Here is a 14282-nt window from a genome sequence, read left to right as displayed (position 1 = left end):
TCTGCATTTGTATGTCCATACTTCCATTCAATATTTGTATGCCCACACCTTTCATTCTGTTTAAGTATGTTTTCCCTTTGGCAATGATATACCATGTTTGTTTGTTTTTTTCAGTCTGGAGTACCTTTACTAGGAAAAAGTACAAATGATAGACGAAAGTATACAGTAGAATGTCTACTAACAAGGCACCTAAGCAGCAAATCAATCTTTAAAATTAAGTGATTGTTTTCCAGCACAGTAATTCTTCACCTAGCAGGAATGATTGAATTCATATGCATTAATTGGCATGCAATAACATTTTACAGCCTTGAATGGCCCCACCATATGAATCAATTATGAATCAATTATGAATCAAAACAGTTTTGGTAAAAGTGCTTGGTGCAGAGGTGTGCAAGATACTCCATGGAATACTTTGAATAAACTATTCAACAAAGTCAGAGCTGCCAACTTTTGTAAAAGCCTTTCAGTACTATGATGGCTGAAAATCAGTAATTTGCACCTTTTTTGAGTGAAAATCAGTAATCCTTAACAGTGTTATAGAATTTATCACAGACAATGATTTCTAAAATCAGTAATTTGCTTGTAACCTTCAGTATTCTTGTCCAATTTCAGTAGAAATTACTGAAAATCAGTACTAGTTGGCAGCTCTGCAAAGTTCTTGTCAGGTCTTGTCTGCCATGTAATTTATTTGAGAGTTGAGCTCATTTCTTTGACCGCAAGACATAATTGATACACAGAATTCCTCATAATTCCATTTCAGTATAACTGTGCCCTTCAAGCAAGGCATACACTGCTACTCTGGCATCTCCCATATGACAGCTACTTAATTTGCTCTCCCACACCATACCCCCCTCCAATCATCCCATCCCACCCGGCTTACCCATCTGCATGTTGAGCAGAGAGAGCAGCATTCTCCTTGATGCCATAGAGGGCAGCCTCTGCCTGATCCAATGCTGAACTGACTGATGAAGTCAGCCGACCAAGGATTTCGGGATCGTAGGCATCCATTTTGCCTTCAAATGGTCCAAGCTTGTCAATGCCTGTACAGAAAGAGCATTAGCCACAAAGACATACACTTCAAAGGCCTGGCAAAGTTTAGACAGAAGTGTTTTTCAAAAGGACATGCCTATACCGCTATACATTTGCAAGCTATTGATGCAATTAAATATTGAATAAATTCATCAAGATCAATGGAAATATAATCATCAATATTTTACCATTGTATGTTTGCATAATTCTATTCAAAGGACCACTACAGAAGCCCTAAAATACTTCTGAGTAATCTACCACAAAATAACTGCTTTAAGTCTCCTCCAGAAATACTGCCCTCCCTAAGCAGGCAAAACTGCTGCTGCCTGTGTACTCGTGTTCACTCTTTGCTCCACATCAGCAGTAATACTGCATGCTACAATAATAGTCTGCAACTTGTTTTTGAATGTATTTCTACCTGGCAGGAATATATACTAGCATATCTTTCAAAACAAATACCTGCAGCATCAAGAAAAGCTTCAAGGGTGTCAGGATCCACAGCCCTCAGGTCAGGATGTCCCTGGCTGTCTAGCCTCAGCAACTTGGATGCCATCTCGATGGTGGGTCCGTTCTCCAGCTCCTCCTGATCCAAGATGAAAGATTCAACCTGAGACATCGTACATGCAGGACAGGTAGACATTTAGCAACAAGAACAAATAAGTTCTCTACCAAATGTATAATTGGTCTTCTGTTTTGTCATTCACATATCTACATTAAAAAAGGCTTTGAATTCTATTTATATGATATTACAAACTGAATATGTGTAACTAAGAACTGTAAGCACACACAATAAGCTGCACAACAGTCAGGTTTACGGTTGATCTACTTCAATCAAACAATGTTGCAGACTACAGTAAATATCTGAACAAACATACAGGGATGAGGAAAATGCCTGCCTCTTTGTGTCATGTCATATTTTTGTTTTCTGTTTTTTAAGATAATTATTATGCAGATAGTGAAAATAAACAAATTTATAAAAATGAATAATGATATAGCCATTATGTGCCCCATACAAGGTTTAGGTTGAGACATCTTTTACGATGGAGCTGTTTTGATTCCAAATAAAGACACCCTTTGGCACAGTTCCAAACAGATGCCATGAGTGAAATGGGAGATGAGTCTTTTAAATCAATGCATTTTCCCCTCAACTAGTCACACTACTACTTTTAGCTGGAATATGTGTATAGGGAAGAACCTAAACTCCATTGCACCTTTAAACTAAGACACCACCTTAACTTAGCAAACAATTTCTAAAGTCACCAGTCAAATTTGATGTTTCCATATCCACTTGCTACATGAATAGTATCCTACCTTGTTCAATTCCCTCTGGTATTGTTTTCCCAACTAGAAAATCCCTCTCTAGTTTACAGTGTTATACATTATTTGTGATTTATTAAAATAAAACATATCTATGTGCTTGTTCAAGCAAACAAGCAATAAAACAAAAAGATCTACACTTTTGGTTGTTAGTAGCACTAGGGTCCACCCTTGGAGGGGAAGCATCCACTAGAATGAATTGAAACTAGAAAGCTGTTCAGCAGTGGTTTATCAACATGGGCAGAGCAAGTTCCACCTTGCTCAAGATGGCCTGGTAAATATTACAAGTTGTACTTCTCTAGAGGTTGGTCTAGTCTATTTCAATAAAAATCGTAACAGTTCAGTTTGCGACACACATCTATCCATAGGACACCTAAGACCTTTTCAAAATTTCAGTCTGCGAAACAAAAGACAAGTGTCAGTGTCACTGTCAGAGACACTGGGTGGGTGCTTCTGCTTGGTGCATTTTCCTTTTTTGTGGCAAGACAAATGACACAATGATTTAATAACTGCCCATATTTATTGATATTAGTCCTAGTAGCACACTGTTTTCTTTATGTCAAATTTCAGAGACATACTAATGACAACTATCTCAAATGCTCACCATGATGTGGCAAACAACTCAGCCCTTATGAAGATAATGGTATTACAGAAAGGGACTACATTTGCATACTAAACTTGGAATACATTTCCATTCTCATAACTGTGGATTCCAGTGTTAAATCCATTGCGAGTAGCATTACATTTTGACACATGTTTACTTAGCTTGCGTAGGGGAGAGACTGTCACGGAATTTATGGGTACGCACATGCCATTCCCCCAACAATAATGCACAACCACAATACTCCTGTAACCCGCGTGTATACATTGTAGCGTTCAAATGGCCACCACTGTGCACTGCGGCTGCCGCATACACGCACATTACTGCTATTGCACTGCACTGTACTGGACCCGAGATGGTTCACGAGGCGTGAACCGATCAAAGATTTAGCATGCCATATTTCCACTTTTACGTTCCCAAGAATACCCTCAAATGACATCATTACATTTTATACATATCACATTCATGTTATCGACTTACCTCGGACACTTCACCCTCTTCACTTCCCGATAATTCCGCCATTAAATCTTGTTGAAGTGAGGCAAGGAGCTGAACCTTTTCTATTGCCGAATTCTTATTTGCGTGTGACTTTGGCACGTTAATATTACTCACAGTTTTTCCTTCTTTTCTGGAGACTGTCGTCTTTTTCTGCCCACCATTCTGCATTTTCTGCTGGATTGATCGTTCCACTTGCATACATGAAAACCATAAATGTAGATTTTGACGTTTTCTACAATAAATTCAAATTTTTAACGTGGACTCAATGACCCACACGTCGCCCGCCTGGACATTTGTCGGCCATCTTTCGTGGTAAATCGTATCGGCGTTCAGATTCCCGGATGTTAGTGTTTGATTATGTGTGCATGCATGCCATGCCATGTCTGCTATGGTGCGTGTTTTTATGCGACGAATCGTGTACGAACGAATAAAGTCTCGTTTCATGATATTTAGTTGCAAATTAAAGAAAGAATTTCTTTGAATTATTTCTTTGAAAAGGTTTAAAGAAGGTAAAAGAGAGAAGGAAAAAAAAAAGCCAAAAGATAAATATAGCCACCAGTGAGATTTGAACTCACGACCCCTGGTTTACAAGACCAGTGCTCTAACCACTGAGCTATAGCGGCATTCGCTGTTGGATCGGCGGTATTTTAGTTTGATATATCTTCGAGCTTTTTTTTTTTTTTCCATTATAACTGTACACAACAGTATGCAGTCCTAGAGGCTACAGTGGCCAGGAGTTCATTACATCAGTGATTATCAAGTCAGAAAAACAGATTCTTGATAAATCACTTCTTTTTCTTCTTCATCCTCTTTTCCCTCTTTGCCCATTTTTTCTTTCTTCTTATCCGTCTTCTCCTTTCTTCTTATTCTTTCTTCTTCTTCGATCTTCTTTCTTTATCTGCCTGCTTATCAACCAATTATTAATCACAACAATCATCACTTTTCTACTTTCTCTCCTATTTGTCTGTGCGTTGTCATGAGCAACAGTTATGAAACAAATGCAACAAATTTAATTAAATTCAATTTCACTTCATTCAGTTCACTCGAATTAATTCAATTTAAACAGACAACGCTGTTCTAGGGTGTGAAATTTCTGCCAAAGGAAACAAATCGCTATTTTGGCATACAACAAAGGGATTCTAAAAGGTAGATACGGGGGGGGGGGGGGGGCAGGGGTGGCACTTGCCAAACAAACAAAATGTTGCGGGGGGGGGGGGGGGCAAACGAGTTTTTACCCCCCCCCCCCCAGTGCCCCCTGTAACAAATAATTAATCACTGATTTAAAGACCAAAATAAACAATAAAGACATATTTCTTGTCTAAACGTTGTAATTTCATAACTCAAAACTATTGTATCTATACACTAATAGTAACTTAAGAGTAAATTTAGTGTATAGATGGTAGCCTCGTGTCCTCGAGTGTTGCCCGCTGAAACATACCTTTAGTAAACCTTATATTTTTCATTTTCTTCTTTGCTTTCTAGCAGTATAAGAATATTTTTTTATTGTTCGAACGATGCGATCACGTTTAAGCTTTTAATGAGTACATTTCAGATAAATTGCAAAGTGAAAGTGGCTCGCTCGTTCTGCCCGTACTTATAGTAAGTAAGTATAGTAAGTTATTATCATAGTCCTTCGCAGTGATTTCTTTTACTATGTTTAATTCCTCAGAAATTTGATTTGAAATGCTCTATAAAAGCGACTTTTATACTCTGTGTTTACAAAAAGTCCCTACCGTGGGAGGGGGTGTCCCCCCCTCCCACACCCTCCCCCCGCTCGGTCGCTTCGCTCCCTCGCCGAGGATCTCACACCATCACATTATTAATGTACTCCCGTATGTTATGATCATAGTCCTTCCAACTGGGTTGCTTTAAATTCTCTATAAACGCGACTTTTATACTCTGTTTTTACAAAAAGTCGATCCTTACCGTGGGAGGGGGTATCCCCCCTCCCACACCCTCCCCCCGCTCGGTCGTTTCACTCCCTCGCCGCGCGAGGATCTCACACCATCACATTATTATGTATGCTCCCGTATGTAATAATCATAGTCCTTCGCACTGATTATTTTTCACTATAAATGTTTAATTCCTTAGAAATGTGCTTTTAAATGGTCTATAAACGCGACTTTTGTACCCCGTTTTACAAAAAGCTCCCTACAGTGGGGGGGGGGGGGGATCCCCTTTCCACACCCCACACCCCCCCCCCCCCCCCCTCGCTCACTTCGCTCCCGCGCCGAGGACCTCACATCGTCACATAAAGTGCCCCCGTTGAGATTTTGCCCCCCAAGACCAGAAAGTGTTCCGGCGCGCTTGGACTGTACTGAATTGATCATTTTTGGAGGGGTAGAGGGGGGAGGAGCGGGGGAGGGGCCGGGGGAGGGGCCGGAGGAGGTTAAGAGTTGACATAGGACCACCCCACTCCCATACCCCATCACCACCAACATCATCCCACTTGTTTGTTCACAAGAAAATAAAGGAAAAAATCACAATAAAACCATTAACTTCAAGTTAAAGGTTATAGTAAGGGGGTATAGGCCTAAAATTGAACCTTGACCCCACCCCCGCGCGCACCCCCCCCCCCCCAACAAAAAAAAAAGAAAAAAAGAAAAAAGTAATTGCGCTAATTACTGAGTATCACCCGGCGTGATAGAAACTCGGAGTAACCATCTAGTAGTATAGATGTACACCGTGTTTAACGGTGACCCGATGGCCAGGGGCCACTAAAATTGATGTCGGACCACTAAAATTCCAAATAAGTTATCATTATTTAGGTGGCCCGATCCAGGTAGGATCTAGGAATTTCATAAAAGGGGGAAAGGGGGCGTCTCTACAAATTCAAAGGGAGCGCATGCGCCCCATTTTTCTTTTTAACAACTGAATTCGCCACTGCGATTGAGCAGCTGATGGAAATTTACAATGAATTTTCATATCTCCTTTCATTTCAGGCCACTAGGGCCTACATTCTTTCGGGCCACCAAAATTTCAAAAAAAAAAAAATAGATTTTTGCGCGCCACCAGAGGGGAAAAAAATAGTGTCAAACCGTACCATACGTATAGTATAACATATATAGAGTAGCAGTGCGGGGCCGCGGAATGCTTTTTTTGTTGTTGTTCTATAGGGGTTTTGGCTTTGGGGTTTTGTTTGTTTTTGTGTTTTTCCTTGTTGTTTGTTTTGTTTTCGTTTTTTATTTGTTTTGTTTTTGTTTTTGTTTTGTTTTTGTTTTTGTTTGTTTGTTTGTTTTTTTTTAAGGGCGTGAGGCAAGGGTCGATGTACAATGTATACCCTCTCCCCCGTGAGTCCCTGAGTCCCGCTTTGAGTGAATTCTCGGAGAGTCATGGGTTTTGTGATCTATTTTGTTATCATTTTTCCTACTTTTTTTTTCAATTCTTTTTCTAAGAGCCAAAATAAAGGGGAGAGGGGTGTATAGGGAGGTATATAGGTCCCTACCCAGTGTTACAGTGTACTAGCAGAAGTATTAGTTATTACGATGATGGTTATCAAAGCCATCAGCAGCAGCATCATGGTTCATTCGTTGTTTTGGGGCATAACAAAACCAAACGAAAGTTCTTTTTTTTTTGTAAATAAAGCGCGTGTGTAGTTTGATAGGGGAAAAATCAAAAAGACCTCTTGGTTATGACCTTTGTGAATCAATATCTAGCTGTTTGTGGTGATTAAAGGCGATTTATAGCAACTTGCACTGAAACTCAATATCCTTTGATGTTTATGTATATAGGCCTGTATAACAGCAATCGTCTCTGGCGTTCATTTGTCAATACAGCTTGCTTGGACCGAAATTTTGTTTAAGAGTCTTGTGCCAGTAGTCTTATGTAAGACAAGAGGAACTTCCACATAATTATCCACTTGACCAAAAGTATTGGTGATGCGGTCTTTGTTCCGAAAAAGTTCGTTAATCCCAAAATAACATGAGGTTCGTTATTCCAAAACAGAAAAAAAAAACCATAAGAATGATGTTCGCTAATTCGAAAATAAAACACTTACAACATTCGTTGCCGAATTAACGGTTACACTTCTTTTTCGCGAAGATTCATTATTCTGAAGTTTTGTAATTTTGAAACCTTTCTGTGCCAGTGAGTCAATGATTTAATGTGCATGCACAAATCCGACCCACAAACCCATGGACAGCAGGCAATCAACATCTGAGCTGAGGCTCGTTATTCCGAAGGTTCGTTAATCCGACAACGGAATAAGGTTCGTGTTCCGAAAGTTCGATAATCCGATAATGATACAGTAATTGGTGACAAAGGTGTTGTGATAACAAAAAATGGTATACAATGTATTACGCAATGAGAACATGTACACACACCCATAAAACATATACATGCACATACATGTAAGTACACACAAACACACATGTATACATATACGATATACATGCTTACAAATTGTTAACAATTATAATACTTTGCATTTGTATTACCTTTATGTTAAAAATGAATAAAGCACAATCGAATTGAATTGAGTCATATACTATATTGACGAATTGGAATACAATTGTATGGCGTTATTGATGAAAAGAGAAGTATATTTTCTCCTCCTCCGTATGCTACCCTTCCCCCTCTTCTACATCTCCATGAAGATGAGCCATGCCCCCCCCCCCCCCAATGTTTGTCTTCTCCACGGATTATCACATTTTAGGAATAACGAACCTTATTTCATTTTTGGATTAACGAACCTTGTTTCATTTTCGGATTAACGAACCTTCGGAATAATGACCCGTATTTTATTTTTGGATTAACGAACCCGAGTATAAAAACAAACCTTATTCATTTCAAATGAGTTAATTAATGACCCATTGGAATAACGAACCCTTTTTTATTTTCGGGTTAACTTTGGAACCTTTCTTCTTTTTTTTTTTTTTTTTTTTTTTTTTTTTTTTTTAATGGGGAGAACTTTATTTCATTTTTTTTGGATTAACGAACCTTTTGAATAACGATCATCATTATGCAATCCGAACATTATATTTGTGGCGTTATTCCGAAGATTCGTTATTCCTGGAAGGTTCGTGAATCCGAAAATGAAAACAAGGTGCGTATAATGAACCTTTTGAATTACAAACCTTTTTCCGTTTCTGGAATGACAAACATTCGGAATTACCAATCTTATTTCATCTTATTTATTTTTTCCGTGTCAATATCCTTTTTTCCAAAATGATAATAAAATGATCACTAAGACAGTTGTCTGCCAAGCTATGTTCTAAATCTTCAATTGTGTAAAGGTTAAATTTTATCAAGTCATGATTTATCTCTAAACTCGGCAAAAACAAAAGTTCCGATTGTCGTTTTCGGGTTTTATTTTTATCAGAAACAGTAAAATGAGACCAGAAATCATAATCAGTTTTGCTATGCTTGGTCGATTTGCATGGACTTACATAATAACTTGAGAGTCCCTTATCGTACAACCTTTCAAGTGCTTTTCAGTTGAACTCTCCATTTCCATTCCCATCTTTATTTAATTTGTACTATGCATATATATTCAAAGAATACAATTTTCTTCATTTTTGTTACTCATTATCACATGTATTTTGTTAATTTACGTTTTTGCAATTATTACAAATAATTTATGTTCTGCTTATATATTGTTATTATCATCTTTTTCTGTTTATTTGATGGAAATGAACATAAATTTGAACTTGAACTTGCATCAAGATTATTGTATAATAAGATTGATCCCCTCCCCCCGATAACAGTGTCCACTTTCATGCGTATTATTATTTTAATATGTCAATCATTGAAACTTCAAAACAAACAGATTGTTGTGTTGTAGTTGTTTGTTTTTTCAAAGACGAATTGTAATTAAGCATTTTACTATGATTTTTATAGTTGGTCCTATTGCCAAGGGCAAGGGAATACAAATAATAATGTCAAATTGAAACCGCGCTGTTTTCAACTGTGTCTTGCTTCTTCTTTTTTTACATGACTTTTAAAACATTATCATAAGTTATCCTTTACGAAAATCCGTAAAAGGTTTTAAAAAAATGACAGTTTACTATCAATGTTCTATTTTTTTAGTCTGCTGGTTTTGTGATTCGACAAAAACTGCAATTTCTATTCGACCAATATTATCACCTCAATGACGGTATTTTGATTGATATTGATTGGCATCAATAAAGTATTTTAACCACACAATGGTGGTTTCTAAATAAAACAGAATCATGGATAAGCCAAGGCTCGATATTAGCCCAGGGCCTCTAAAATCGCTGTCGCACAACCAAATTAATCTTTTGGTGGCCCTATCGGGCAACTAAGATATAACATGGCTTGTCACTTTTGCTTTTATTTCGGACCACTACGAATCTTTTCTGGCCACTAAAATTCCAGATTAAAGATTTGGTGGCTCGAACGAACGGGCCACCGCATACCAAAAAATAAAAACAGATAGATAAATAACAAATAGTGTATTATACACTCTTGAAGTTTCGTCCTCTTCCCTCTTCTCCTCTCTCCACAAACTCTTTTATTATTTGTAGATAATGCACATCATATTCCAGATATGCAGTACTCTGTAAAAGCCCTATGTAGCCCTCGGGAGGGGGTACTAAACCCCTTCACCTGGGTACCACGGATGCACAATTTGCCTATATTGTCATTGCCGTAGAGGGCATCTATTCTTCACCGTTTAATGTTCTGCGCATGCGTCGTGCTCTACACTTACGGTTTCAAAATGGCGAGCAAGATCCTGCTACTGCTTTGTTATTGAAACTTCGATATCAACGAAGTATTTCGAAGGACTGCGCACTCAGCAACTCTGAAACTATATCTTCGTTGAACGTGGAGAATCTTGGTAACAATTGTTTTACTAAAGTAAAGTGAGAAAGCTTGTCTATTTGTTGTAGAAACATTATAAAAAATGCGAAAGTTTGATGCAGCACCACTTGTTTTTCCACTCACATTTCACTATGTGTAGGACTGTAGTTTAACCTTCATAAGCTGATGTGATGAGCTGATGAAGCTTTCAGTTTTAGCCGGAGCTGAGCCGGCCCGCGGAGTGAGCGGAGCGGGAGCTGAGGATTATTAAAACAGTTATTAAGCTCCTCATACACTGGTAAACTTGACTCAAAATGTTTAATTGAGCCATTATACACTTATGCATTGGCCATGTTGACAAGAAGAAGGCTGGGTAAGTGGTGTTATTCATGAATATAAATGAGCAAGAAGGCCAAGATGTGTATCATGTGCTGAGTAGTGAATGTTGTGGAATGAAGAATGAATCTTGTCTCAAAACAAAAGTAGTGGACTATAAATTTCAATTTAACCCTAACTTTAGCTAACTTAACCTATAGATCATTAATCCACCACTCATTAATGTACCTGCTGTCAATTGCCCCTCTCGTCCTTTCCCCTTTAATGGCTTTATTAATAAATGACCGTTTTCTACGTCAACTAAAAGAAAAAAAAAAGGTAAAAAATATGTCCTTCCGTCACAGTGAAAAATCTGTGTGTGGCTGGGAAGAACTTTATGTTATGGACATATGTGTTTGAATTTGGTACTATGCCTGATACACACGTACTACGTGTAGAGTGTGCTAACGCGATAGGTCGGACATGTCCAGTTTTTCTTTGGGGGAAGACGATATTTTTGAAGGCAAGCTACATTACACACATATCATTTTGAACTTTGGCATTTACAGCATTGGGTCATACCGTCATACCATTTAAAGATGAGTGTGTTTTGAAAAATGAGAGAAAATACGGATGGCAGTTCAACGATGATAAAATTGGTGTCTGATGGCGTCCCTATGAGAGTACTGGCGTATGGTGAATTGCATGTGTCATGTGTGCATGGGTGCTGGGTTAAGAACCTGATGGTCTGATACGGGTGCATTAATACATGCAAGCGGCTCAATGCTAGTACTCTTGTCTGGTCGTCAGATGGAAAATGCCAAAAATATGTGTTTTTCCCCATAAATTTATGAGTTGTTTTCATCACAAACTGCATGCATGCCAAAATTATATGTTTTTCCCCATAAATTATGAGTTTTAATCACAAACTACATGGAAGAGAAAGGGGAGAATTTTCATTTTCACATGACGAGATCATCAAAGGATGAAATATCAGTTTTACCTGTTATTTTTAATGATATAAAAAGTGGCCACTTCATGGTAATTGATGTTAGATAGGTTATAAAAGCTAAGACAGTCAGTGTATACAAGTTACAACCATACGTGTATGTCTTATACCATCCAGCCACACATGTATGTACGGTAGTCAAGGTGGTTGTAGCCATTAAATTATAGCCCAAGTTGCTGGATAGATCCATACTTGTGTATACACTGAGACCCTTCTGTAATTTTAAGCCTAATACAGTTACAGTAACTAGGCCCTTGGTCTACATAGATCTAAGCCTAGTACGTTTTGATTTACATACGCATCCATACACACAGAGAAGGCTGAAGCTGGATGATAGCTCTACTTTATCACTTTTCTACCCTTTTTTTTTTTTTTTATAGGAAACTTCATTATTTCTGCATGTTTTTGTGTGTTCAAATCCTAACAGTGTATTTGTGCTTGTGTTACACTTTTATCTGAAGTTTTTCGGAATGGTGCAAGGTGTGTGTCAGAATTTTGAATATTTCAGTGTTTAATGTGAAGAATGACTGAGCATGTATGCGCAAACCTAACGCCTGTGGCTAGGAAGTAAGATCTTGTTCGAGAGGACTTGCAGTAAAAACAGATGAACATTTGGGACAAGACAACAAAAAAAGTAGAGAGAACAGACCATGAGAAAGCACTGGAAACCATTTCAAAAAATTAAGTTGTCTAGAATGTAAGAAAAATAGGTTTCAGGGCAGCGCTTGCGAGCAGCTAGAGTCCCAGTGAACCAAGACTGTGGTAGCGCTGCGATTGATGATCAATCCGAAGTCCCCCAATCAATGGTAGCTTTTCTAATGTTTTAAATTCATCTTATAAAACAAAGCCAATATACATGCCTGTCAGACTGAAAATGGCTCATAAACATGATTTTGTGTACACAGTATGCAAATGGATTTTTTTTTCACCATATTCAAAAAGATATGATTATTTTCACTTTCATTCGCTGAAATCAATTAATTTTAGCATACAGCTGTAATTATGCCTGAAATAGGTTCTGTCATAAATTTTGCGAAAAAATTGATAAACCAAAAGGAAAAAAAAAAGAGATACATAAGAAATTCATAAAACAATACAATACATAAATTAATTTTGATACCAGATTTTTTTTCATGTATAGCATTGTACATTGTTAAGAATGCTACAAAGAATGTTATAACCAAAAATTAGGATTCTACGTAGGAGCTTCATTTTCTGATTTAGAGCAAGATGACTGATTTTATGCATATATTAGCATGATTCATTAATATAATGCAATTTCTTGTTTTATAGTTTGGTAGATTATGCCACAGGTAACGTATGTGCCAATTTTCATGGGGATTGCGTGATCGACGGCCGAGATCTCGGGGGGGGGGGGGGGGGGTTTGATTCAACCCTCCCCTGGCCACAGAACACCCCAAAAAGCCTAGCCTGGTTAGGGTTAAAAATCTGTGAACTTGAAATTTTGCTGGCCCGAAAAAGAAATGTGGTGGCCCGTAATAAAATGAAACATAACATTCTATTTTCAATCTTATGTGCCTGATCAGGCCATCAAAACATAACCTTTTTGGAATTTTGATGGTCCTACATAAATTATTAGTTGCCCTGAGCCACCAGGCCAACGCTAATGTTGAGGCCCTATTATGAATTAAACCTAGAATAATTAACAGTGATCTATCATTTGTGGTAATGAATGGTCAGGGACTTTCTCTTCAGGTGCACATTTGAAGCATTGCATATACATGTATGTACAATATAAGTCCTGCGAATGCAGTTGGCTCCCATTATAACGAAGTCCTCAGGACCGGCAGTTTTCTTTCATTATTTTTAAAATTCCACCATAACTGAACCAATAAACAATCAACAACAATGACAACAACAACAACAAAAATAGAGCTGATAATGTCAGGGCCTGAATTTTTACTTTGTTTGAACCGGAATTTTGTTATAACTGTGTTTGTTTATATCAGAGTGCACTGTAGCCGCACTTCCTGACTAAACTTCAAACCCTTTACAAGGCTGATCAATTCAGGCAGCAAATGATTTGCTCTTGGTGACTTTTATCAAATTCAAATTGTGGAGGAATGCATCCCCTGTACAATGTTGTTACAATAATTATGTAGTTTGGCTAGGGACAATTGCATTATGACGAGTTGCTTCATCAACTTAGAACTACAGTGTAGCTGTTATGCATAGATGCTGCATAAGAGGTCTACATTGTATATTTTGATTGGTTTATCTCTTCTATGTAAATGTTTACATGTGTTTGTACTACAATGTAGATGTGAAAGGGTGTATACAGTTCGACCTCGATTATCCGGCCTCCTTTTACCCGGAAATCTCTATTATCCAGACGCGCGTTCACGCAGTGAAGGACTTTTTTTCCATCCAAAAATTGAGAAAAAACAGTGACTTTCATGGATCTATTTCACTGATTTCATAAGATGTGCATGATAAGTTTCTCAATATCTAATGAGGTAAAACATGTATGATTTTCACATAAAGATATACTTTGTTTTTGTGAAGAAGGAACTACAATTTTGCGCAGGCTAGCATAGATTCCACCACCGTTATGGGGTACGCTACCTGCCTAGCTGCCAGTGCACTGGGACGGCAGCTTGAACGGCAGCTATTTAACATTGTGTCTCCCATATCCGGCCAATTCGCTTATCCGGATGAGCGCCGGTCCTGACATGGCCGGATAATCGAGGTCGAACTGTACGTGAACACATGATCACAAACACCATTTTT

General features: G+C 38.1%; 2 protein-coding genes and 1 non-coding gene across 3 annotated transcripts in view; 1 reads left to right on the top strand and 2 right to left on the bottom strand.

Moving 5' to 3' along the window:
• The window catches only part of LOC140228527 (ankyrin repeat domain-containing protein 17-like), a 54225-nt gene extending 50487 nt beyond the window's left edge, over positions 1-3738 (bottom strand). Inside the window, exons 1-3 of the mRNA XM_072308760.1 lie at positions 3428-3738; positions 1489-1636; positions 881-1040 (exon numbers count right to left, since the gene is read on the bottom strand). Of these exons, the coding sequence (XP_072164861.1) occupies positions 881-1040; positions 1489-1636; positions 3428-3643 (524 nt within the window). The 5' untranslated portion in view covers positions 3644-3738. The remainder of the gene's footprint in view (positions 1-880; positions 1041-1488; positions 1637-3427) is intronic.
• A 257-nt stretch (positions 3739-3995) lies between these two features.
• Trnat-ugu (transfer RNA threonine (anticodon UGU)) lies at positions 3996-4068 on the bottom strand. Its single transcript has one exon. It is a non-coding gene; the product is annotated as a tRNA-Thr (tRNA).
• Positions 4069-10127: 6059 nt separating this feature from the next.
• Positions 10128-14282, top strand: part of LOC140229020 (wings apart-like protein homolog) — a 71148-nt gene continuing 66993 nt past the window's right edge. The window contains exon 1 of the mRNA XM_072309282.1: positions 10128-10244. The gene's annotated coding sequence lies outside the window, so the exon portion shown is untranslated. The remainder of the gene's footprint in view (positions 10245-14282) is intronic.

This window comes from Diadema setosum, chromosome 5 (genome assembly GCF_964275005.1).
Source record: "Diadema setosum chromosome 5, eeDiaSeto1, whole genome shotgun sequence".
NCBI lineage: Eukaryota > Metazoa > Echinodermata > Echinoidea > Diadematoida > Diadematidae > Diadema > Diadema setosum.
The sequence above is the reverse complement of the archived record's forward strand: the minus strand, read 5'-3'. Positions and strand labels throughout refer to the sequence as shown.